This window comes from Aplidium turbinatum, chromosome 12, assembly GCF_918807975.1.
Source record: "Aplidium turbinatum chromosome 12, kaAplTurb1.1, whole genome shotgun sequence".
Classification (NCBI taxonomy): Eukaryota; Metazoa; Chordata; class Ascidiacea; order Aplousobranchia; family Polyclinidae; genus Aplidium; species Aplidium turbinatum.
In genome coordinates, this window is record NC_137483.1 from 10,816,533 (window position 1) to 10,844,255 (window position 27,723).

At 37.7% G+C, this 27,723-nt stretch overlaps 1 protein-coding gene across 1 annotated transcript; it reads left to right on the forward strand.

The window, feature by feature from the left end:
* Nucleotides 1–4,427: 4,427 nt before the first annotated feature.
* Nucleotides 4,428–25,829, forward strand: LOC145781194 (uncharacterized). Its single transcript, XM_082592973.1, has 10 exons — nucleotides 4,428–5,489; nucleotides 6,021–6,111; nucleotides 11,935–12,034; nucleotides 13,167–13,383; nucleotides 14,114–14,168; nucleotides 14,830–14,979; nucleotides 16,810–16,911; nucleotides 17,298–17,369; nucleotides 19,849–19,985; nucleotides 22,805–25,829. The coding sequence occupies exons 1-10, from the start codon at nucleotides 4,450–4,452 to the stop codon at nucleotides 23,148–23,150; spliced, it is 2,310 nt and encodes a 769-aa protein (XP_082449099.1). The 5' UTR covers nucleotides 4,428–4,449; the 3' UTR covers nucleotides 23,151–25,829.
* Nucleotides 25,830–27,723: the final 1,894 nt, after the last annotated feature.

The window sequence follows — 27,723 nt, forward strand, 5'->3', positions numbered from 1 at the left end:
TGTTTGATTTTTCTTCAAATTTTACTGGAAAACATTTATTTTGTGATTCAGAACTATGTAAAAGTTAAGGTGTAAGTACACAGCCAGAAAGTTTACAATCATAGTAGTGACGCATTGACGCACACTATTTCAACATTGTATGTTTGCTTTTAATGTACATTTGATGACACACTTTATATTAGTGTTCATTTTTAGATTTATTGCAAACAAAGTTCTTTGTTTGGTGACCATCTTTTGTTTCACTCTTGTCTTTTTATGTCTTTCACGTAGACATTCAGTTGATACAGCCAGAGAGCAGTTTATGTTTAACTTTTTATACAGTTTCACATTGTGTAATTTCTTATGATGCATCTCATGAGGCTTAAGAAAACTAAGTGATGAAAAAAGAGCTCATTTTTTAAGTAGCCAACTAGATATAACCTCATGTGATTGGATCGTTGTAATAGTTAAGTTTGAAAGCCGCAGTATTGTTGGTATTCTCTATTTGAGCTTGTGTTGTGCTCTGGCTACTTGACAATAATATTCCATGCTTTGTCTGGTAATTCTAAGCAGCTTACCTTCTTCATTGAGTGGTTGAACAACCACTTTTAAAATCGATAGCAGTTGTTTAGGTACTTTTAGGTTTTACTTTCAACAGTTTTTGCTTTGATTTATTTTCAATATCCTTTGTCTACTAAAAGAATATGCCAACACAGACTGAGCGAATTGCAAAGTTTCAAAATACTGACTACAACTTTGTTGAAATATGCTGAACTTTCAACACCACTCTTGTATCATCAACTGTATCCTTTCTATGGCTTTTTGTTGTGGTTACGTAGTACTGCTAAAGTGTTAGTTAGGTACTGCTAAAGTGTTAGGTACTTAAATACAATTATACTTCAACTATTTACTGTAAAATACTGTGAGCGTGTTGGTATAGAATCATATATATGCATAGGCGCCGAGTTTTCAAAATAGCTGGACGGGCGAACACATACTGTTATTTTGGTTATTTATAAAGGTTATTTTGTGCGTTTTTCAAAAGGGCGATTTTTCTAGGTTGTTGCGCTAGCCTAGTTTTACATTTAAGTGTATGTTTCCTCTAACACGATTTGGAAACAAGTAACAAATATAATTGGTACGCAACAACGTCTGGTCCTGCGGCATAGCCGTACGAGACCAAACCATTTTGGGGGGGCAGAACGTAAATTTGCCCAAATGTGCACGCTTTTATAGAAATTGCCCAAATATAATGTATGCGGTGCGTGATAACAATGAAAAACTAACATAACAAGATCACCAGCAGTGGCGTAGCCAGTAATTTTGAAAGGGAGGGGGTTGACGGTGTGTTTCGCTTATGGCGACACCCAGCAGTGGGGGGTCTGGGGGGCCTCCCCCAGAAAATTTTGAAAAATTACTTTGAATTTGGTGCATTCTGAGAGTATTTTCAACAAAAATGTGGTTATGAATATTCCTGTAAAAGGGTGCTGTCCGGTGGCATAGCAAAAGAATAAGATCATGTTTTCTTCAGCATGTTTCGGAAATAAAGCTACAAGTCTCTATGTTTTCTTGTTGCTAATTCCTGGCTGAGATATTTGAATGTTTGGTAATGGCAAAAGTCGCTCTTTGCAATAGCCTACCCACCCCCCCCCTCTGGCTACGCCACTGATCACCAGCTAGCTAGAATTTCTTACCAAAGTAGGCTAATCAAGATAGAACAACTGAATTCATCTCTGAAGATACCTTGCTTGTGCATTGCTCGATGCTTCTGCACTTTGGCATAGTAAGTAGGAGTAACAAATATTGTTTTACACACCACAAATAATAAACAACGCCACTTAAATACTCAGTTGTGATGTCACAAAAGACTCAGAAAAATAAACATTGCAGGAAACCGGCTCAGGGTGACCATGCGGATTCAGAAAAAACTACATAACAATAGATAAATTATAATTAAATGTAATAAAACACAGACATACTACTTCCGTTTAAATAAACTTTGTTCAATCAATTAAAGTAGTTTTGATGATACGAATTTTAGTACAAAAATAAAAAGGTCTGGCAGCACTACTTCTAAAAATATGGTTAGGCTAGGTAATTTGATGACAAAAATAACTAATATACAGTATTCTAAGTTTGCATACAGACGATGACGTAGGATTCAAAGAACCCAATTAGCCTAACAGTACGTATTTACATTGATTCAATGTCTGAATATTGAATAATATTCAATCATCGGATTTGCAGAAGGCGTCGTTGGATTTTCAAAAAATCGCCGAATAGGCAACTCGCCGAAAAAGGCTCTTGCCGAATTGGGAACTCGCCGAATAGTAACAGAACCTTTTATAAAAGTAAATAAACAAAGCTAAGCAACACCTTAACATTACTTTTAACAGGTATAACATGTTTTTGTTAAATGTTGTGGTGTTGCTTAGCTATGTCCGTTTATGGTTGAAAAAGTACAGTGACCTCCTCACCCGAATTGTTTTATAAAAGTAGGCTAGGCTATTCACCGGATTTATATAAATTCATATTTTGTAGTTGCCCAAATCAAGATGATGCATTTATTGATATTATGAAAAAAATTAAAGACTTTGTAAATTTTGATGCCGAGGCAACTGCATCATGCCAATTTGGGCAGTTTTATAAATAGACTATGATCAGATATTTTCATATTTTTTTGTTGCCCAAATCTAAATGATACAGTTATGTAAATGGGAAAAATTAATGAATTTGTTCATTTTGGGGAAACTGCCTCACGCTAATTTGGGCAGTTGCATAAACAGACTAATCAGTTTCATCAAATAGCCTAATTTCATGTTTTCAGCTGCCCAAATCAACACGATGCATGTGTGAAAATTAATAAAATTAGCTAAAAAGGTCAAATTTTGCCATTTGATTTGTTCAGTTTCACAAAACTATTAGAGACATATTTTGGTGGCTGCCCAAATTGGCATGATGCAGTTGGTTAAATGCATTTCGTACTACAATTTGATCACCATGGAATACAATACATCAATACGGGTGTGCCAAATAACAATTTTGCGGCACATTTCTTGTGCAAATAAGAGGCTGTACTTAGTTTGATAGGTAAAAGTTACTAATTTATAGTTTTTCTTTATTCATGCAATTTTGTAGCTTTTTATATAGCAATTTTTGCCCTAATAATTTCAAGATTTTGCCCGAATTCGCGACGTTTTGAAACAACAGGGGGGGCGGCTGCCCCCCCTGCCCCCCTGGCTCGTACGGCTATGGGTCCTGGTAATTCAGTTCCGCATATTTTTTGTGACTGGTATGTGCGGGTTGCGGGACGAAAACTGCAATACTGTATTAGTTCGATAATTAATTACATTACTATTGTTGATACAACACGATAACACACACAATACATCGGTGGGTTCATACGATAAGTCGCTCCTAGCGGGAGCACAGATAAGAAACAAGATGCTGTAATGCAACGCAGAAGCGATTTCACGGCAATTCAGCTCCCGAGAAGCCATCTAGCGATAAACTGCGCTATTGAACCGAGATTACATTGAATCTACAATTAGAACACTTATATAACGAAGGAGCTGAATTTCAACTAATGTCAACCAACGGTTTCATCCGGCCAAACCAACAGGTGTGCACAGTTTAATATCAGTGACGTAACAGACGCAACTGTGATGATTGAGACGACAAAATAGAGCATTTTGGCAGCAGAGTAAATTGATAACGTCATATGAGACAAAATTACTCCTTTGAAGAACAATGCTACAGTTTTTACACCGATTTAACATCGCAAGATGTAAAAGCACTGGAAATTGCGGTCAGACTTTTGCCGCGAATGAAGTTCCTAGCAGGTTTGCGCAATTTACTTGATTTATAGCACTGGGCTACGAGTGGAGACAAACGGCGCGGCCGGACACTTTTGCTCGTTTAACGGCGAATCAACGTTGCATAAATGTAACAATGGCAGTAATTGACGAAAACTAATCGCTTAATTAGTAGGTCTAGTAGGGCCTATCATATGGCGACAAAACCCTGCGAATAAGGTAAGTAGGCTAGTATCAGAAGGTGGCAGATGGTTACAGAAATTTTGGGACTTGAAGTTGCATTAATTTTTTTTTTTAAATTCCTGAAATGTCCGACGGGCGCGGCCCGCCCGCCCGCCCGGGACTCGGCGCCGGTGTATATATGCCTTATGATTGTCCTGAAGAACTTAAGGTCATTTTGAGCCCATGTACACTACAGTACCTTTATCGCTTCAAAAGCTGTGTGATTAACTGTTTTAAAAAGCCTTCTACACTATTCAATCAAGTTTGCAACTCCCTGTAACTGATTGAAACATAACTTTAGGTACCGTACAAAAATAAAATAAATTTTATTTACAATTGCAGGATATCTTTTTGTAGGCTATGGTAAAGTTAAAAATACTCTACTGTAGATTTCTCTATTTTCTTGAACCTTTTACGCTGGAAATTGTTAGTTATGGATAATAAAGGCACACTTGGATCCACCTGCAGAAAACTGCAGAGATGTGATGGCAAAATTTCTGATGTAAAAAAAATGTTGCCTTGGTGCTATGACTCAAACTTTGTCAACAGTATAACCCCAACTGATTGCATTTCTACCTCTACGGAAAAGACAAAAGATGCAAGTCGCGTTCAAAAAAGACAAGAAAAAACACAAAATTCTAATATTACTGAAACCGATAATGGTTTTCAAGTAAATTGTAATTTTGGCGTTGAAAAATGCATAAAAAATGATACTGATAATGCAAAAACTGCGGTTTATAAAACAATGTCAAACGCCATATCACCAGAAGACTCTTCATCAAAGACAGCAAATAAAGGAGGTGTTTCTGTAGACATATCTGTTGCTAAAACTAAAGCCCATAGAGTACCCAGCACACCTACACTGATCATTAGTGATACCAATACAGGTGTTAACAACTGTGTTTTGGAATCTACTGTTTTACCTACCAGTTTTTTTGATCCAACAAACAAAAAGGATGAAGATTTGTGTATGTGTAAGTCATTTGACAGTAAGCAGTCAAGCTTAGATGATACCGACAGCTGTATTGGTACCGAAAATACCACTGAATCAGAAAATAACAGCCCGACAGAAATCAAATCCGTGGAAGATCATGTGTTGTTAAGTCCAAGAAGAAGTTGTGATAGCGCATATGGTTCTTGCATGGAAACTGCGCTCTCAATGCCAGCAGATGAGTTGAACATTGCTTCTAATGCAGACAGTGATACGACCACAGACAATAGTAACTATGGAACTGGCTCATCTTCCTCATCAGTTGACGATCCTTCTAATCATCCCACTTACGGTGCGTCTCTGTCTGTGTACTTGCCATGTAAAACCTCATCATCAATTTTTTCCTCCTCTTCCTCAATAGCATCTGACTCTGCTGCAGAAGGCTCTTGTGCAGAAGACTCTGCTTCTTCTGGGAGTTTGCAGATTGACAAAGAATCATTCAATGCAAGAAAATTATCTTCATCATCAATTACATCACTAAGGTATTTTTAAATAATGTGGAGTATTATAACATCAATCTTGCTGATTTATGAAACAATCATGCAGCCAGGCACAATGGCACATCCATATTACGTACATCATTTTGATCAGAAATTAGCACTATATATATACTTTGTTATTCTGTTTTGTAAATTCAATTTTGTGGTTTCATCCATAAGTATTCTGTAACATAATGCACAGAAGTCATTGGTACCTAGTGATTTTTGTTAAAATAATGCAGCTTAAATTTACTAAAAGCATGACCAAATTGAACAAGACTTTTTGAGTACATTGTTGCTACGCGAGTTGCTGAATTAATCTGCATAATATATTGAAAATGTGACTTGCCTAATATGCATTGGTCAATGGAACTTGGTTAATGCTTCTTAGTTTAGGACATTATCGTTTCCTTACATAACTCTTCGCCCCGAAATGCATTAAGTTTTTTTTTTTAGAAATGTACATCAAATGCTTGAAAACATTAATAATTTATAGGTATATATGAAGCTTGATTATTTTGTTTCATTTTTAAGATCTACGTTGTCATTTGAAGAGTCAGAAGAGGACTTTGCCAGTGGTGATGATGTTGTATTGAATGCAAGCAGGCGCAATAAGATCAAAGCTGTGAGTTGATACTTACCAAGTTTTAAGTTTAATTTTTAGCAAATGCATGTTATCTTATTTATTCAATGCTCAGAAGACTAAAAGTGATCATTTTTGTTAAGCAGTTACTTTCAATGTAACCTAAGAAGAACAACTTTAAGACAATCATTCTGCTTTGCATCTCGACATGTTTTAATGCAGCAAAGTATGCGGATAATGCCATGATCTCTATCTGATGTTATTATCGTCAAGCCATCTTCTTAATTAAGTTAATGCCGCGTTTTGCGTTGCTAGAGGGCATTTTCTAATTACGGAAGAGAGCATGGAGTGATATGTTGATACTGTGTGAGCTTTCTCGAAGAATGACTTTACGGCTTACGAGCGATTCTTATTATGATACGGTTTGCAATTTAGCTGGAGTTTTAGATGGTTAAGAGGAAAAGATTTTGGTTTGGTGGCGTAGTTTTCTTTTATAGATAGACTAGCTACTTCCTTCTTTTTTGCTACGTAATCATATGCCAAACAATCGAATCAATGATGCTAATTCAACAAACAAGCTGTCTGGTATATACATGGGTTACTAAGTAGGATGTGAAAGTGTTTCAAATGATATTAACGATTTATTTAGCTTCACTATGGAAACTTTTGTTTCGTTGAAGGAAATTATTTCATTTATTTTGTGCGTTTAGATTCCAGTATCGGTTTGTACTAAACAATGCCAAGCTAAGCCGTCATAAAGTTTATGACACAAACTTTTAAACAGATTGCAGCATGTCACAAAGACTTCACATGGTAGTTCACAATTATGTTCTAAAAGAATCTTAACTGTTTTACTGCTTACTTAATTTCTTGACTGATGGGTGTTAATTAGGGTTTCACCAAATGCCAGCTTACTCTTGGGTTATAAAAAGTGAAATATATCGAGTGGAAGTTATTGGAGAGAGTATTGCAATGTAGTGAATACTTTGACCAGTAGAGCAAGCCATTTCATGACATAATTATAAAAAAGCAGAATGTCGTGAAATCTTGAAAGGTGACAGAAATATTTTTTTTATAACATCCTGTTGACGTCTTGTATTTGTTAGTTATTTGTTTCTTTATTTTATTTGTTATTATTTGATAAAATTAATCATCGTTGCATATTTTATTACATTAATTTACAATCTCTGATTCTCCATTTACGCGTGCAGTGCTGCGCATTTCAAATTGGTTTAATTACTTATAAAAATGCTCTGCTTAGAAGAGCCAATATTTTATCATATAGCCAACGCTGTGGAGTGGACTATAGATTTTGTGCTACCTCATGCTTCTTGTTTAAGCAATCGTCAGTCCTACATTTGTTTTACATTTGTTAACGTTGAATCAATGTGAAAATGATAAATTTTGTCCACTCGGTTATTCCGTTGGCGTTTTGTGTCCTTCTTTCAAAGTTTGGTCATCATGTTTTCAGTGTTTCTAATAACGTGCGTTTGTAATATATTAAAAGCGGTTTATATTAAAAGCAGATTGCCTCCTTCATTTACGTTGTAACGCATTTGGAGCGGATGGTGCTAAATTGGTAGCCTATACATTGTTGATTTGTGAGGTAAAATATTAATGTGCTATTGTTGCACGTTTAAATGTAGAATTTTGCCATTCGTCCTTTGTGAGTGTGGTGGATGAAAGAAAAAACATTTGGAACGTTTTCTCGGCTTGTGTCATAATTCCCAGACAGCTAAATTTGTCATTTTTATAATGATTAAACGTTTGCAGACGGATGTACGACGTTAAGAATGAGGGATTTTGCTGTCTGAGTAAGGTATAGAAAGTCGGTTTTCATTGTGTGGGGGATTCGTTAAACGACGGCCTTATAGCAGAATAGCAAATGGCATTATAGCAGAATCTATACACTGTATACAGCTCTTGTTATAGCTCTATTCAGGACGATACTAAGAATAGATAGTACCTTATATAGATGATAAGGTTATATATGTAACATCAATTTCAGAGCATACCAGTAATGATAAAATAGCCCATGGTAATTCACTGTGCAAATATTACATCTACATGGAGAAACTCTTTCCGGTTAAGGTTATTTTCTATCATGATTAAATATGAAAACATGTTTGAGGAACCTGAAGTACGGTACTCACCAGTGCATTAAAAACTCTTACACAATCATCCCATGTGTTATTCCACTTTTTCTTCTGTCACCAACCAAAGTAGCCTTGTAAACCACAGGACTTAGCAGTGTTAAAATGGTTTTTACATCTTTTCTTCAGTCGATGTGCACTGTACAGGTTTATTTTTATCGCCGATTTGCTTTTTTCCCACCCTGTCGACCAAGCAATCCTCCGTTTTCTGTTTTAGTAATGTTAATGGATAACAATTGGATATCAGGGTCATCAATAATTAACGTTACGAGAGATCCAATTCAAAAACTGGCAAAGGAGGCGAACGTGGCTTATGGATTATGGAACCATGTTTACTGTTCTCAAGAAGAATTTGAAGATGAGCCCATTCAAACACATGAAGAAACAGTTGCTAAATGCCAATGCCATTGAGAAACGTCTCTCCAGAGCCAGAATTCTGCTCTCACGCATTGAAGGAGGAGGCACGCTGCCAAACCTTGTGTTCAGCGATGAGAAGAAATTTGACGCCCAGCATCATTTTAACAGTCAGAATGATCGTGTTAGGTCAAGAGAGAGTGACGTGAAACCCCTGGTAGTCATTCGGAGACAAGAGGCGGCATCTGTGATGATGCGAGCCGCAGTCAATGAATCAGGAAGGAGTCCATTGATTTTTGTCAACCAAAGTGAAATTGAACCAAGAAAACTACCGAAATGATATTCTTGGGGGTTCATTGTTGACTTGGGCAAAGAAACGCTTCAAAAAACGTTTTGGTTATTCCAACAAGATTCTGCCCCTTCACATGGAGCTAAGAGAACGCAAAACTGGCTTTCAGCCAATGTGCCGTTCTTCATTTCTAAGGAAGAATGACCTCCTTCATCCCCAGACCTGAACCCCCAAGACTTTGGCATCTGGTCTTACCTGGAGAGCAAGGTTTCGACTAAACACCACCAAAGTTTGGAAGCGATGAAGGCTAATCTGAAAAAAATATGAGCCAAAATACCTCAGAGTCATTCGTGACTCTTGCAGGTCCTTTTCGAAACGTCTCTGACTTGTTATCGACGCAAATTGCGAACACATTGAGTAGAACTTGTTTTTCCTAAATATTTATTTATTTAACAATTCAATATTATATGTTTATTACTCAAAAATTGTCTACCATTTTTTAAATACAGTTGTTTGAAGTTATAACGTTAATTATTGATGACCCTGTAATGCCAACACCTCCACCTGCAATCACGCATCATCCCTCTGCATTGACTAATCACGGGAGGTAAAATGCTTTATCAGAAAAGTCTTCATCTCATTCCCTGTATACCAGCTTTGTTATGCGTAGCAATAATAATTCATGTTACCTGATTTCGTTAATGATTAATTGAGTTAACATCCGTTCTTTTCTTGCGTTTTGCAGCAAACGTATGCTAGTGCGACTAATTTAGTTCAAAAGTGTCATGCGCCTGAAGAGCTGCACAGTTTTCTTCAGCGTAGAGAAATAGTTATGATACCAATCGATTTTTTTTTACTTTAAGCTTTGCTTACGTCAACCTCAAACTTTTTCCGACTGAGCGTGCTTATGTAATCGTGAGATGCAGCTTGTCGACTGAGATTCAAACTTGTTTCACGGTTTGAACAATAAGCTTATTTTTCAACACAGTCGTAAGAGGCGTGACGTAGGGAGTGGAGTGTGTTTTGTAGAAATTGTCTTCGACCCAAAAATGCTGCGACTAGACTTCCATGAAGCTTCCATCTATTTTAATCTTGGTCTGAGACGCCTCAATTCACATCACTTAACAGTGGTTAACTGGTTATAAGACACGATGCTTGATATCAGTGTTCCTTAAATGCACTCGTGTAAACTTTAAAAAAAGCGAAGAAAGATTTTTCAGTTTAGCAATGGAGATTGTTCAGTTTAGGGTTCAGACATGCTAAATGTTTGCAAAAAACTGCATTGGTTTGAGTGAGGTATGTTCTTGCTTGTCGCGAGTGCGCAGATAATGCTGTTGTGAATTAAAATTATCGTAGTCGTTCTTACGGGTAGTATTTTATTTCCCCTTTATAATCTGTTAGACTTATTGACAGGAGTTTGATAGATAAAATTTATTTTGCTTTTTTTATTGTTTATGAGGTTTTTTTTTTTTTTTTGTCGTATCCAGGCTTACACCCGGTGGTTGAAGATTTAGATTAAGTGAACGGGAAGGCAAGGAAGCCAATCTTCGTGTCCACCTTCAGGCATGCCTTTAAGTGTCCTGCCACAGACACAGCCGCATGCTCTTGAGCGGTGTCGAACCGGCGCCCTTTCGATTGCCGTTTCAGTGTTTTCACCACTCGGCTATGCAGCCGTTTATGAGGTACATACAGTCATACAGTAAACTTTCAAATGGAATGTCAATAATTTTTGTTTTACTTTTTTTAAAGCAGCCTTTTCTGACTTTTTAAGCCGGAAGAGTTATCCCATTGACGTTTTATTTGCACTTCTCCCAAACGTTGTTTGATGATTCAAATCCGTGCAATTTACAGATTTTAATTCACACGTGGTTAAACAGTGACTCAAAACTGAAAGTTTTTATCAAGGCAGTTCATGAGTCAGCAACAAACTGATACCTCTCTAATAGCAATATACAGTTTTATTTAGTCATGAATCATGCATAACCCATTTCAAAGGCACTGTGTTCATCGGCAGCCTTGAACAGAGTACAGTGGAGGAATAAGGTCCGTTTGGTGGTTTCTTCTGAAGTGGTAGTGAAGACTGAAGTAGTGTCATACATGACTAACTTTACTTTTGTTTGATGGCATGTTCATTTTTGCTGCTTGAAACTATAAGAGGTTCTTTCACCACCTACAGAATGATTTCAGCCATTATTGATTAAATCTAGTAGGAAATTTTCTGTCCCCCGATGCTTGTAGTTGTCTATTTCAGTGTAAAGCTCTTCTCTAAGTTAATAGTAAGTATTACGTCAACAAGCATCCTGTGCTTTTACGTACTACCGGAAATGCTGACTATGTCATTGTAGAAAACGTAACACACACTGCATTGGTATCAGCATATACAATTATACAATTCATATTATTATTGTGTCGTAAATGTGAATGTAAGCAGTTATCTAATTGCAATTTTATGCTGTGCATGTGCGTAATAACGATTTTGCTAACTTATATATCAACCACTTATGTACACTTTCATCTCACAGTAACATGATAAAACCTTTTTACAACATCAGCTTTTGTGAAGCAGTGAAACACTATCGTCTCAATTTGCAAGAAATTGTTGCAATTAAACTGCGTCATTTATTGCTTTGTACCAGATATAATCAACACGCTCGCCCAGCTTAACGCTTGTTCGGTATTTCGGTGTAAATTGCTTGCTTTTTTATCCGACACACACTTTACTGCGCCTGTCGTGATGATTTTTCTTTATTTTTGGCGACATAATTTAAACTGAGATGTAAATAATGCATAGAGGCTGTGCAGTGTGAAGATATTACCATCGCTAATCCTGGTTAAACAAAGAAACGGCGTTCAGTCCAGTGTTGTTTAAAGGTGGTTTAATTGGTAATTAGAAACACTAGCCTCTGCAGCTTAACCATACGATTTCTCGGATTGGCTTTTTTTAAGAGCATGTCGTATTTTACCAATATTGGAAGTACATTTAAACTGCTATTTACAATACCTTTGCATTTGCCCTGACATTTGTTTGCATAGTGGATGATTTTGAAATGTTTATGTAACATTTTTCAGCAAAAGTCATGGACAAAGCTGAGGCGGATGGTGATTTGGTCCCCTTTTATGCAATCGTTTAAAAAGAAATATCCTTGGGTTCAACTGGCTGGCCACGCAGGTAAGCGAGTTGTTCAATTATTATAAAGAGAGATTTCCCACAAAATGACTCTTCCGCAGAAAAAGTTCAAGGAAAGGCTCGTTCTGGCAACATTACTGTCTATAATATGCGAAACTCTTTTATTTCCTTAGTATTTGGCCATGCTCTTCATTTCTCTCCAGCCTTTGTTGTAAATTTTCTCTCTATTGCGAATCTTTTATTTGTATTGCCGTGTGTACAATTTCAGTTCTGTCATCATGGGTGCTACTATAGCGTGATGTCCACCGTCGTATACCACCTGGCCTACCCATGTAAAATGAAGTAAACAAAGAGTTAGGGTTAGAGTTAATGATAACGTGTTTATTTTTACTACCTAACCGTATTTAAGTCATCCGAGGAATGGATAACACACAGATAGACCTCACGCTGTAGTAGCACATTGTGATTTACTTGGTTATATTATTTTTCGTTATAATTTTAGATTATAATCAAGTCCCTCAAATTTCAAATTTGCTATTTCAACGTTAAAATGATGCTGGCCATGTAGCAATGTGCGTTTGAAGCACCCAATTGTTAAGAATTTACAGCTTTTAGTAAGTTGTAAGTGTCGGCTTTCTGAAATTTCATTTACAGCCATGCATTGGTACACAGCAGGATATTGGCATTGGGCCTTTCAGGCTTAATATAGCTCTTTTATTGACTTTTAATAGTCGTATAACGTATTGTTTGCTGCATAGCTTCATGGCTATGGTAAAATACCTATACACATTTCCTAACAAAAACTCTCGTAAAATGAGAAGATTTGCTTCTCACGTTTTTATTTCCGCTGCAATTTAAAACTATTATGTACGGTAGTAATGCGATTTCTTAGTAGCCTACAACAACTTTTGAACAAGTTCATATGGTTCATAAATCGTTGGTGAAGAGTTTTCTCTGCTGTGTTGCAATGTCAGGCACTGAGTGTGTTATTGAGAATGAGATGCAATCATACTCACAGGGGACGTCGACGTCGAGCTCTGAGAACTTCCAGGGTCAAGCTTTGGTCAGGTTCTAACTGGGCTAGTTGCCGACAGTTACAATTAACGTTTATAATTTCGACGCGTCTTAAAACCAGCCATGTTTTCGTTTAAATAAATTGGCTTTCACTTTGCAGGCAATTTTCAGCCCGGGGAGGAAGGCTGCATCCTGAAAAAATACGTGGAACGCGAAGCGGAATGCTTGAAAGAACTCACCGCCGATCCTTTCCTAAGAGATTTTGCTCCAACTTTTCGCGGAGTTGTAAATCGGTTCGATGAGAAGTACACGCGCATGCAAGACCTTCTCATGCTCTTTGAAAGCCCGTCACTGATGGACTGCAAGATGGGCATAAGGTAGTCATGACGATAGCAACGCGTAACTTCCTAGTATAAGATCGAATATAGTACAGAACTTTTGTTAGCGCCGCTCAGTAGTTCTTTTTTATCGATTCAATATCTGCAGATGTTGAATTAAATTGTAAAAAACATTTTTATGTATAGCTTTTTGTTAGTTTTTTTTTGAAATTTTAGTGCATTCCAAAATACATACGTGGCAAAATTATGAATTGAAACTTTTTGCTTTTCAGTCTTAACAATTCACTGGCATGCGTGCAAATGCCGGCTCATTATGTTAGAAAGCAAGAAAGTTTCTTTTTTTAACCTCAAAGTCCACGTCGAAACATAACAAGTTCCCAAAATTCTACTTATGACGTCACTTCCTTCCGGCATACTTGTTCCTTTTTTAATCTTTGAAGTTTTTCGTTTTTGCTGACTTTTAATCGCTATACGTGACGTGGTGCCACGTGTTTTTTTCATATTGATTTGCATAAAAAAATAGTAACCCCACCACTATGAACTACCGCTTTTCTGATAGCTGGTTAGACGAATATTTCAACCGCTTGATGTGACTTCTGTCGTTCCCATGCAACAAAAATAACTATCAATTGTTTTCTTGTGGTATTCCAACACGCTACGCCATAGTTCATATGACGTTAACATGCGCAGGATGGATGCAAAAAATAACACCTTTTTTGTTGTTTTTTTCCTTTTCACAAAGTTCTGCAACGTCTGTGTCTTATTTCAGGACTTATCTTGAAGACGAGCTTGTGAAAGCGAAAGTAAAACCCAGTTTGCGGCATGTAAGTATCAACGATTGCTGGCAACCCTTACAGGGCGCGATTTTCGTTTAACGTACTTGCTCAACTGCTTTCCTATTTTACGGTTTTGTGCATTTATTAAAGTATTAAGAACAGTTTGTTCAAATGCCCATTTGGCCAGTTTTCAGTACTGTGCACTTATTAAAAGAAGCAGCACCTTTGGCTTGGTAATAATACAACACAATTAACTAGGGCTTTGGAGTATTGGAAACGAAATCGGCATAGCGCAATGTGTGTCGAAACAAAAGAGTTTAGAAATCTATTTAATTAATATGCATGTCATCGCTGTTCATCAATGATGTCATTTCATCCAGTCACTGTGACAAAATTTACACCTGTGGCTAGATAGCCTATTATATCTTTTAAACTAATGTAGACGCTTGTATACGGTGGTTGTAGCTTTTTTGTTCATCTGTAATATAAAATAAATGATACGTGAATGATGAAGTCGAATGCTCCCAGAGCAAAAGCCAACATTTTTACATTGATTCAACGTCTGCAGACGTTGCCTCGATGATATAAAATTAACGGATTTTGCGTTATGGGGCTATTTAAAGTTATAAAGTCTTTTCTGTGGTTCAAACAAACTTCATCCAAACTACGCCCCATGTGAAGAGCTATTACCAATTCTCATCTTTTTTAGGACATGTATCAGAAAATGATCGAAATATCCCCAAACGAGCCCACCCCTGAAGAGCGCAAACAGGAGGCTGTCACCAAGCCGAGGTACATGCAGTGGAGGGAGCAAGTCAGCTCGACTTCAAATCTCGGTTTTCGTATCGAAGGCATTAAGGTAGGACTGTGTACTGTTTCCAGATGCTTTTGTTCATTGTTTTTGCGTTCGTTCTTTTTCATTGGTTCAGCATCTGTACACGCACCCGACAGGGATACAGTACCTAACCAGCAGATGAATCCCTTTTTACATTGATTCAATGTAAGAAAGCACTTTGCCGGCTCCACAAGCAGTTCCTGGGTGTGTATGGAGATTTTACTGCGAGTCAATATGCTTTTCAAAGGCTTCGTTTTAATCGTTATTTGATTCGTCGTAGCCCAAAATGAGTCTTTAAAAACAGTTTCACGTTTACAAAACGGTGCAAACTTTATCCGATGGCCTGCTAATTTTCACGTTGTTTTAAATTTTCAGCTGACGCAATTCAATCAGATGAAAACAAATCTTTTTTCATTTGAATGCTTTTGGAAAAGTCATAGTGTTCAATGATATTGCAGTGACGTTAATGCAATGTACTGACGTTTCTAAGTTTCTAAAACAAACAAAAAAACAAGCGAAACTTATTAAACAATCTTGTAAGCGCGGCTTATTGTGTTCAGCTTAAAATTTCATGTTTTTATGACATTCCTGTCGTTTCAAAGTGTTATCATTGCGCACTGCACGCATACTCATATCCAAAGTGCTGCCACGGGCATCGGGCAGGAAAGACTTCAGTCGTATATCCACACGCATGGCGTAAGCTCATTAACGTTAATAAACGCTGATTAACTGTAATTTAGAGAAAAATGCCTTTACCGCTTGGACTGCATAGTGCATATGCTACCATCGATCTGATTAGGTTGACACTTAGACCACGGATTGACATAATTGACGACGTATTATGGAACGATGCCGTGATAGGTTAAGCCTACAAAGTCATACGGAATCGTATTGAATTCCTTGACAATACTGTCTTCCGATGTGCTAAATTAACATTGGGGTCTATATAAAATCGCCTCACCGGACGTACCATTGTGTACTTATGGCGTTTGCTTTGTTTTCTAAATTTGTAATCTCCTTTTTGTGATCGTCCGGCTACGTTACGCTTTTTACTTGTTTAAAAGCCTTAACGCGCCACGCTGATATTCTTGAATCTGTTGGAATGCATCGTCTTCTAAAAATACTTACAATAGCCTACTTTTTCGCACAAGAGGTATTTATGTGTTTAATAAATGTTTGTACAGCAATATTCGTCATTTCAAGCTCAGTGAACTTTGCCAATGGGTGTTTGAAGTGTACAGTATATATCTCATGAAGGCGCCATTCTTAACCTTTGCGCTAGAACGAACGTAATACGTATATGACGTGCTTGACAGTTCAGACAATTTTTCATCATTTTAATTCAATTTTGGCCGCTTTCAACACATTTTCAGTTTTTGTTTGTTAAACATGGCATATATCAAATTGGTATTACCTATTGTCTGGAAAGGGTGGCTCTCAACATTTCTGTTTAACATGGATAAACATGGATAGAAGTTTGTAAATCGACGTTTGAGATATGACAAGGTTTATTTTTATTTTGCCATTGGAGCATGCATTCCAAATGATGACTCGAGTGGGATGGTCAATGGGTCAGTGACTAAATTAATACTTTGCCTTTCATGCTCGCTAAATGTCTAGCTAGCAGATGGAGCTTGCTGCTGTTGCATTGTTTTTTATGAATCTCGATATGCATTTACCAAATCACCGTCGTCGTCTGTATGGTTAGACTTCCATTCCTTTACTACTGTTTGCTTTTTAAGGTCAATTTCAAAAAAGACGGTATGCAAACTCGGTATCTTATAGGCTTACGTTTTGTCAATGTCCCATGAGGATTCAAATCACAATTTCAATCCCTTTTTTTTCACATTGCAGAAAAGTAACAAAGACCCGAGCAAAGACTACAAGTTGACCAAAACCGAAGAACAAGTAACGAAAGCCTTCCGTTACTTCATTGACAGCAATGTATCTGTCTTGGTAAGTGATTGTCAAACACAACCTTATATGTTTCCAAGGGAAAGAAAAAAAATTCTCCCTGCTTTTCAATTATAGTCTAACACTTTTTATTGATTTCAAACAGCTCAAGTTTCAATCTACATCACCGCATTCACCTATTCATTCACTCGTTGTTAACACGTTCCGGTGATTTAAATTGATTATATTATTATTACATAATAATTGAATTTAAAGAGCACTACAGACCTTAGTCTGAAATAGCTGGTTTTCTTCGAGTTTACCCAACCAGGAAATCAGTCCTTTTTCACTTTATTTATTGTTATGACGCAATGCAATGTAAAAAAAGATGATTTGTGAGTGGTAATGTGATGACGTCACACCACTGACTTTCATCACTTGCATTTCAGAAAAATTACATTGAGCGATTGAAAAGCATGAGAGATGCTCTTGAATCTTCGGAGTTTTTCCAAAGCCACGAAGTGAGTTAGAGTTTGATTGTTATCTTTTTGCAGCTGGTAAAACTTGCTATTTTGACATCGTTTAACGTCGCTAGATGTCGAAACCACGCACCCTAGTCCCAGAGACCAGATTAATTTGATTCGCGTCTGTCGAAAAAAAAAGCAATAACATAGAATTATTGAAAAAATATTACTAACCGACGTTAAACATGGTAATGTAACCATGACTAAACGGCTCTTTTATTTGGCGCATTTTCAAACAATTGTTTGAATCAAGCGGTTACTTGTTTATGTTATTTCGATGACGACCATGCACTATGCAGTTTGCCATAATCAGTTTCCAGGACAAGGCAAAATAATTAATTGGTACCGTTCTATTTGGCAAACCCAGTGCATGCTTCACCCTAGCCTACACTGTAACGAGTATATCCGTTCCCAACTACCACTCACTGCATGTGGAGATAAATACCGGCTCTCACTGTTGTTTATTTGCTCCGAAACTACAAATCGCGTTGTGCAATGCCGATACCAATATAAAAACGATGCATTCCTGCAAAATTAACCGAAAAGACCTTGTATCCACGAGCTCACGTGCGTGAGTCTGGGTGAAAGAAAGTCGTTCTATCGTCACCATGCAGTGTTGTGTTATATCCAGCTTAACCGTGGAGCGTGTGTTATGTATTATATTGCGGAAACTTTAGAAGGAGAAAAAACTTTTATTTCGTCTGTTGTGAAAATAGTGCGGTAGATGCATTTTGTCAAATGTCAAAACTAAATTCTACAACACAGACAGCCCAGACAGCAAAATCCGTCATTTTTACATTGATTCAACGTCTGAAGACGTTGAGTTAAAAATTGTAGAGCTGTGGACAGTATCTGATTCGTAGTATCAAAACATTTTTTTGGGTGGGAGGGGGTGCAATTCAACGTCTGAAGACGTTAAATCAATGCAAAAATGACCGATTTTGCTTTCGGGGAGGAAGCGGCAAAAGATCTAATAGATGTAAAAACAACATTATTTTTTATTGCGCTTCCCTTGTTTTCATTGCGTACCTCATCTCTAACCGTCTTTGTGCTGTCTGCACGACTTGACGCAACAAGGGAAGTGACGCACATCAAGTTGAATTGTAATGACAAGGCTCATTGTGAGAACCGTTGAGGTAGGAGCTCCGCTTGCTGCGTGCAAAAGAAAATCGTTTAAAAAATCAAACTTTCCTTGGATTGTGTCGTCTGTTGCACCGGTTGCAATCGTGTTTTTGTTTTGACTGATTTTCATTGGCGATGATGTTGCTTCGACAGGACCTTTACGAATTATTATCAGTTATAGAAATCAATGTTTCTCTTTTTTTCTTAATTCTTTTAAAGTTTTCCCTCTTTCTATAAAAATCAATTTCTCTCCTTTCCAGTGGTAACACATCTGACCATATCGCAGGAGTTACAAGAATAAAGCTATCATTGAAATGTTTTGTTAGGTAGTGACTAAATTAGTAAAGCAAAAATGGCAAATAAACAGCAGAGCAGTCCGAGAACGTTTGAAGTACACATACCGATACATCAGTGATGCGTTGAATTGAGAGCCAAAACCGAGCAGTTTAAATATTTGTTGTCCATCAACAACTGATTTAGGCCATTTTATGAATAGTTGCCACTGTGCTGACAAGCGTGTGAATTGAAACTTTTGCGATGTTTCGTTCTGGAATGTTGGTTTAAGCCAAAACATTTCAAATAACTTGGTTCTATATTGATGGGGCTACAGCAGCTGGGCTGCTGAACGTATCGATATCTTGTGTAAATAGTACCGAAATAATGCCATTTCCATCGTACGTTTCTGCTCTATTGTAAACAATGGAGACGATATCCGACGCAGTCTGCTTTGTTTGTTTTCATCAATGACCAGTTCTATTTGCCAAAAAGGCAATTTCTTCTTTGCCATTGACTGATCACTGTTTCATTTTCATTGGTTCAGCCTGTAGTGTATAGCCGTTGAATCAATGTCAAAAACCCGATGCTGTTGTCGTTCATCGCCACCACAGCACTACCTTTTTGTTTTACCGAAAGGTATGATTTTCTTACACGATTTCCTTTCACAACGAACAGCAAATGAGTCGCTTTTTACATTTAAAAAAAAAAACGACTCATTTGCTGTCTGGGATGTTTCTGATATTGGATTTTTATGAAGCAACCTCCATTAATCCAAGGCACTCGCCGTTGGCACAAATAAATCTCCCACTTGCATGGTTTTCTTCGACATTCTTCTGTTTCATATTTTCTCTCAACCAGCAGTGCACACTCACTTGATCGATAGTCGTAAACATTGCGATACAGTAAACCAAACTCTTTGTCAAAGCTCAATACCCATCGAGAAAATCAGTCGTTTTTTTACATTGATTTAACCTCCCAATACGTTGAATCAATTTACAAAATTGAATTAAAAGACTGATATTCTGGATGAGGATACTCCTGACAAACTTCGATATTTCAAAAGAGAATGTCTTCTCAGGCGATAGGCAGTTCGTTGCTGTTCGTACACGACGGCACAGGCTTGGCCAACATTTGGATGATCGACTTTGGAAAGACTTCACGATTACCCGGGAATAAGAAAATTGACCACAGAACAGAGTGGGTCGAAGGAAACAGGTTAGTAAACGTCGAAACTACCTTATATCTACGTTGTTTTTACGAAATATCGTACTTTGATCAATTTCTGAAGGTCGTAATCTGTTTTTTTTTCAAATTTCATTTTTTTAAACTTACAAATTTGAAAAGTTGCGGATTTGCGTTACTGACCACATAAAATCGGAGTCCTTCCATCCAGCAACACTCAAGATTGATATGGCCAGCCGTGTCTGGCTGTCTGCAAGAAATTGCAACCGGCCATTTCTTTTCACTTTGAGTAACGTTTTCACAAAATTTAACGTCCAAAAAAACGTCACTATGATTTGACGACTCCTTTGAGCTTTAGTTTTTTGATGCATCAGATTTGGCCCCAGACTTCAAAATCCGTTTTTACATTGATTCAACGTCTGCACATACCTTGGATCGTTCATTACGATTGATGGTAAATGTAAAAAAAAGAGATTAAAATAAGAATTGTTAAGCGAAACAGGCTTTCCAAAACTTTGCATACATTCTTCGAAACTAAAATTTACAATGCACAACAAGGAAGCGAGTGTCAACGTAGTATATCTTTCCTATTTTGCGGTATGGATGTAAAACCTGAACGCTAAGCAAAGAAATACAGAAGCATTTTAACGCCGCTGAAGAGTGGTCCATTCGAAAAATACAACGAATGACATACATCGGTCACAAAACAAAGGAAGACGTACTAACTCAAACCAAAACTCTCTTGAAAAACATCATGAAGCGACAAACAAGTTTTTTTGGCCATGTCATGAGGAAAGAACGATTAGATCACACTGTTTTTTGTGAAGAGATCAAAGGAAAACGAGCTCGTGGAAAACAGCGTCTCACTTTTCTCAATAACCTCAAGGATCATCTTCACGTTACAACCACAACAATTTGTAATACAGTCAAATACCGGAATAACTGAAAAGAACTATGCAGGAACGCCTAAGCCTGAAACAGGCATGGTACACACAGAAGAAGAAGACGTTGAATCAATGTAAAAATGGCGGATTTTGTTCTGGGGCTATGCCCAGCACATGCTTTTTTGTTTGTAATTTCAGTCCAGTAAATCTCGTTGCTTTGGTGTCATGATTTACGAGTCTTACGTCACGTCACGCTTTGCAGAGAATGTATTTATATCACGCTTTGACGTCATAGTCGGTTGTAACTTGTACTGCTCCATAACGTTTCTGTTCGTGTAAAAAGATGATCATGCATTGCAGCAAAACGGCTCAAGATGCGCTAAGCTTGTTGACAAATTCCGTCGGCTTACCTAGCAAGCAAAATCCTTTGTTTTTACATTGATTCAACGTGTGTAGACGTTGAATCAATGGAAAGGTCTGCGCATGAATGCTACATAATTGCGGTTGGATCAACGTAAAATTACTGGCTTTGTGAATTTCATTCACACCAACTTACATGGTAAAAAGCAATATATCTATCTCTTAACACTTCACGCCACAAGACGTTTGTTGGTGCGAAAACGCGAACGATAGTCCAGCCAGTAAATTAGCCTTTTCACATTGATTTAACTCTCGCAGACGTTGAATTAATGTGAAAGATGACTAATTTGCTGCTTCAATGTGGCTTATGGAACTCAATAAAAAATATTTATATTTCGGTTCCACTACCTGAGAGAAGCAAGCATATAAGTGGTACAACTATATGATTTCCGTGTAAAATTCACATAATTTCCTTTTGAAATAAAAATATCCTTTAAGCGCATTAATCATTGCGGTAATCTCTGCGACGGCTGGTTAGAATTAAGCCTGCCTTTGACTTCCAAGGAATTCCAAGTTGTCATGTTCATGAACAGGCTGAAAACACAGTAGTTAATTAATACGTGTCTGCCTACTTAATAACGCATTGAACGAAATTTGACATACAAAGCTACAAGGCAAATTACAAATTATATGTTATTAGAAACTTTATGACACTGGTTTAACGTCGCCAATCGTTGAAATGTGATATAAGCGATAAATTTGCAATGATACCTGAAAGCTATTTTCGGATATCCTCCCGCTAAAATTTCTTTCAAATATAACCTGTTGTCATCGTATGATCTAACTTGGCTTTAAATTATTGATTCTCATTGGTCATTTTCTCGCTCTATCTCCGATGAAACTACTTAACGAGGCTGTGATCTGTGCCTGCGAACAAACCAGTCGTTGCTGACATTGATTTAACCTGTGCTAAGGTTGAATCAATGTAAACGACTAGTCAGATTGCGACTGTCTATTTTCTGGGATGCCAGAACTTCAGGGAGATAACTTTAACTGCAGAAGCATTCGTTTCTAGCACCAGTTGCTACGTTCATCAGTTCTACGTTTCAGTATACAGAAGCATTGTCGCTTTCAAGTTAATTTTGGTTTTATCAATTTGTGACACCACTTCCATATTGCACAGCGAAAATCGCAGCCTACAATAAAATTGATAATACGAGATTTGGCTGGAAGCCGACAGTTGGAGACTTTTCATTGACGCTGTTTCAGCTATATGCTACCTACTTATTGTGATAGGGGAGTAATGAAACGATCCAACATAAGCAAAGAGAAGAGTGCATTAGAAACAGCTAGGAACCACTGGTCTAATCAAACGTGAGACACCAAAATGGTTGTTTAAAAAGATGCATATGGACGATGGTGTTATGAAATAAAGCATTTCTTTACACTAATTGACGACACACTGTTTGTTCTGATTTGCGTTGCTCGCTGGTTGTCTGATTGGTTTAAACGTCACTTTGCGTGGGGCACGTTTCGTGGTTTCCTCCACTTTCTTACGTAATGTGTTGACGTCAGCATCCATCAATTTGTCATTGACCTTTTTTTCAGGGAGGATGGATATCTCTTTGGCATGGACAAGATGATCTCGCTTTTTGAGTCCATCCTTCGACAACTGACTCCTGAATCCGCAGCAACATCGCTCTCCTCTTCCGCAACTAATGATGTCTCACGAAGCACCCACACTCATCCAGGAGGCAACATGGTGACTCAGCTTCGCATCACCATCGCTTCCCCCCTTCCAAAGAATCATGTCATAAAACGTCGCGTCGCCAAAATTCGCTTAAATGACGATTACGCCTCACAGCGCAGTGACGTAAACACGCATGACGTCACCAATAACAACGTCACGAACACTGACAACAACAAAAACGGTTTAACTGAAAGGACGTCATAACAACAGCCAAGGAGGTTGGTCAGTTGCATCCAGCGATTTGATATCCCTGTCGTCTCGCGTTTCCAGCTGGAAAAGTTACTATTTTTTCATCGTTCCATCGTTTGGTGAGATTGTAACGATGTAAAACTGGTCTTTTGCTGGTCGGGTTGTTAAACTATCAAATTTGTGATGTTTTAGTTGCTTGAAACCATGAGCTGCTGTTTAGAAGGCACAGTGGACAGTCGGTGCTGCGATCCTGAGTAGTTGACCAGAGTACCTCCTCTCAACCAAAAGTAAAGTGCGTTTCTAACTTCCAATTTAACTTAAAATTAGCTAGGTATGCCATTAAATGATGCATGAGGTGAGGGAAATGTCGTTTGTATCTCCGATAAAGAAGTAACTAGCAGCTTTCAATTGGGTTGTGAAAATTCGCCTTGGGGACCTCCATGCACTTTTATTGTGTGAGTGTGTTCCTTGGTTTGTTAACTCAGCTGCGCTGAATCAGCAAAAAAGAACATTTTAGGACAGATGTTATATTTGCATTTCTTAATATTGCGCAATATTACTATTTTGCTATTTTCTTCATTGAATTAACGTTATTTTATGTTTGTTTTTAACTTCATGGAAAGATCTGCCCGATGCTCTGCACATTTGCGGTTTCTTCAAGCAACAAATCCCGAAAAAAAACTTTTTACATTGTTTCAGCGTCGCCAGACATTGAAACGATGTATAATTGGCGTCTCTTGCCAGCTGGAAACGTCGTGGCCAGACGTTGAATCAATGTAAAAAGAGTGTTTTTTGCAACCGGGTAATGTCCTTACTGTATTTCTATGACCATCTTGCGACCGAGGCAGGTCCAAACTTTTATTGTATGAAAGTTATTTCGGTTGTTCTGCCCCAGACAATAAAATCTGTCATTTTTACATTGACTCAACGTATGGCTTCGACGTATGCAATCTGCAGACGTTGAATCAATGTAAAAATGACGGATTTAAACCGTCGCTTTTTCTTTGTCGTCATCCACCGAAACACTTTGCAATACGTCATAACTACGTTATCAACAACAACGCACTGCCCTGAACTTTCATCTTTTCCCAAGCAAAACCATCTCATTACGCAAGGGAGCGGTCTCTTCTGAAACTGATGACTCACCTGACGTTCTTAACGTCATTCGGCCACGCCTTTTTTCCAGCATCGGTACAGTTCAAATCGCTCGATTTCTCGTAAATAAATCATTTGAAAACCGTTGCCATGCCGACATTGGACGTGACCTCAGCTTCATACCGAGATCAAGGGTATCTAACTTTTCGTTTGGAACTTAAATGAAAAGTACACGTTAAGTTAAATTTGAATCATTTAGCCTGATCTTAGCTAGAAAATCAGTCGTGTTTTATATTGATTCAATGCAGACGTTGAATCAGTGTAAAACACAGCTAATTTTCGGACTTAGATGGATAAATCAAAATACTAGTAACGAGAACACGAAATACAATTTCACAATAAAACTTTCATTGTTTGACGCACATCAGAAGTAAGTTGTGTTACGAAATAAGTCACACGAAGTTATTCTACAGAATGTAGATGCAGCAGTTGGGTTGTTTTTATCGTGGTTTCACCAGTCCAAATACAATTCACGTTGTTACAACCTCTTGAGAAATTGGTTTGAAGCCTTATTTGTTTTCAAAGCTGATTTTTTTCCAACTATGATTGTTTATTTCTGTATGAATGTTTTTATTTGTAAATGGTGCCTTTCTAGTTTGCAAAATTTATCAGTGATTTGACGTCTGGTTACGTTGAATCAATGTAAAAAAACAGTTCCACCTCTTGAATTTACGTCAAATTTTGTGTGTATGTCCCAATGCAGTGAAGTCAGTGCATTGGTTCAGGCAACAAAATTAAGTACTGTAAATTTCAGTTGTTAAAGAGTTTTGCCGATAATCGTCGTTTGTTGCTGTATTTTTAAAGTGAAAGCACTTTCACTTTAACAGACTTGTGATCATAAGTCCTTCCGGCGAACTCAATTTACATTTTTGGAGTTTGTTAAAAGTTAACTGTGTCTCAAATTTCTCGCCTATGACTAGTTTGTATTCGTGCGTGCGACGTGTGGCAACACTATATGATCAAAATCCGTCATTTTTACATTGATTCAACATCCGCAGACGTTGAATCAATGTAAAAAAGTTGCATTTTACTATCCGGCCATGCTATGTATTTGCACAGATAAGAAGCAAAAGCACCTTCTGGTACGCTGGAACCTTACTCAGACAGCAAAATCCGTCATTTTTACATTGAAATAACAGATTTTGATGTCTGGGTACAGACACTGTGTCTGTGAGCGCTGGTGCCGGTACGCAATAGAATCGCTCGATAAAATCAACTTCATGCCACGCTTTTCATGAAGTGAAAAGCATCGTCACACTTACTACCAGCTTCGCCAACTCTTTCGCATGCAAAAACAGAGAGATTCTGTTCGCATGTGTTGTGCTCTGGAACTTGCGGTTTTCAGAGCGATTAAATTAAGTCACATCCATTTTGCAGAGATGGTAGTCTTTCTTGTTTAGACTGTTGCTTTTGGCGGCTCCGAATTTTTTAGTTAATCTTAAATCTTCTCCCTATTATTAAATTTAACATTGTTTTTTTTTATAAATTTTAACAAAATATTTTGCAAGTTGTGTGTATTGCGTAATAAATACCATGTTATGATAATAGTCCTGTGCGTTACAGTCTCACCTGACGTTTTTAGTTTCTACGTCTACTGACGACGACTTTGAAAGAAGAGGTAGTAGATAGTAGTAGTAGTAGACTTTGAAGAGTAGAGATAGATCCAGTTTTGTGGTCTGCATTTTCATACGAGTGATCCAAAGACCGTAACTTCCGTTTTCCATCTAAACATGCCAACAGGGAACAGATTGACGAATGAACTATTAAGGGGACTGCCCATTTTCCTTTTATGGCAGAGAAGAACTGCCACCGCACTCCCTTTAAGCATCTTGCTGGCACCAGATGTGGTGCAAGTGCTATAAATAATAATGCATCCTCGCTGAAGCTTAATGCAGAAGTGACCAGACCTTGTCGATGTGCCAATCAACTAACTACAGTAGAACTCGGTTAATCCGGATCTTCACCTAATCCGGATAAAACTGGAAGTATAAAAATTGATTGAACCGTCATCGGTTAATCCGGATCTATACGGTAACTGAATGCCTTCGATCATCTGCAACCGAGTTCTTGCTGACGTTGACCCAGGTAGGCTATTGTTATTTGGTTTTGAATCTTTATCTTCAGACTGACTAATCCACATTGTGCGCTACTTAAAAACAGTGACGTTGCTAGAAAAGAAATTAGGGGGCAAAAGCAACTGCTGAGGGAGATATAATTCAATGCTTGAAATAGTTTATTAATGTTTTTGTTTTATTTCAATGTTTTTACAAGTCATTCATGGAAGTTTTGCATACTTGTAGAGGCTTTGAACCATTTACGCAGGGCCGGTTACCAAAATTGATGGAGTGAAGCTTTCGCTTGATGTTTTCTATGAATTATTTCATGCACTAGGTGCCGCTGAATGAAGAGCAGTCCTGAAGTGCGTCACTAAAGCGCACACCTCGAGAGTCGAACCAGCGCTGCTTGATGCTGAGTCGGGCGCTTTACCACGGAGCGGACGTATGCTGAGTAGAGATGTAAAAAAACGGTTTTTTTTGTTTTTAAAAAAAACGAGCTCGTTTTTTATCGTTTTTTTTTGTTTTTATTCGTTTTTTTGTTTTTTTTACTTATTTTGACATTAAATGTCTCAATATGCAGCAATTAGGGTAAACTCATTGCAATAGCGTCTCTTTCAACAAAGAAACAGTCTCATAACTTGTATAACTTACTTTAAATTAGACTATATGTCTGGTATAGGCCTATTTTTTCATTGCAATTTTGTAGATCCCAGGTCTCAACACACGAGCCATAAAGATTTCTCACTGTCTCAAATAGTAGTAACAGTGTCCTATGGTTGGCACATCTCAAGTAGCCTATTGTCTGTAATTTGGTCGAGCCAGTTGTTAAATGCAGTACCACACTCGTGTACAGTTTCGAAGCCACCTGGGATTTTGGTTAATGGGCATGTTAGGACCAGGTGGTCAGTGTCCTGTTTTTCTACTTAACACAAGCACTTTTGACCAGCATTCCACACCTTTTCCAGTACAACGGCAAGAGGTTGTTCCAGTTGATGTGCATTTGGTGCAAACTTGATGAAAATCACACAAGCGGTTCTCGAGTTATAAGTGAAGTAACCTTAGCCACTAGGTGGCTTCATAGATAAGGAGCAGTAGAAAAATGGCAATATCTCAAGAACCGCTCAACATATTTGGATAATTTTTAGCTCTACCCCATGTTTTCTGGGTTGGGCTATCTGTTTATGAACATTAAAACAAGTTTTGGCGACTACTTTTTCAGATAAAAAGAAATTAACCTCTTGTCGTTACGCACCAATAAAACCATGATGCGTAACTTAAAAAAAAATTTTTTTTAATCGGGTAGAGGAAAGATTGATGAAAAGTTTGGCAAAAGCAGTGCAGTGCTAAAGCCCCAACTTTTAGCCCAAATTACATTT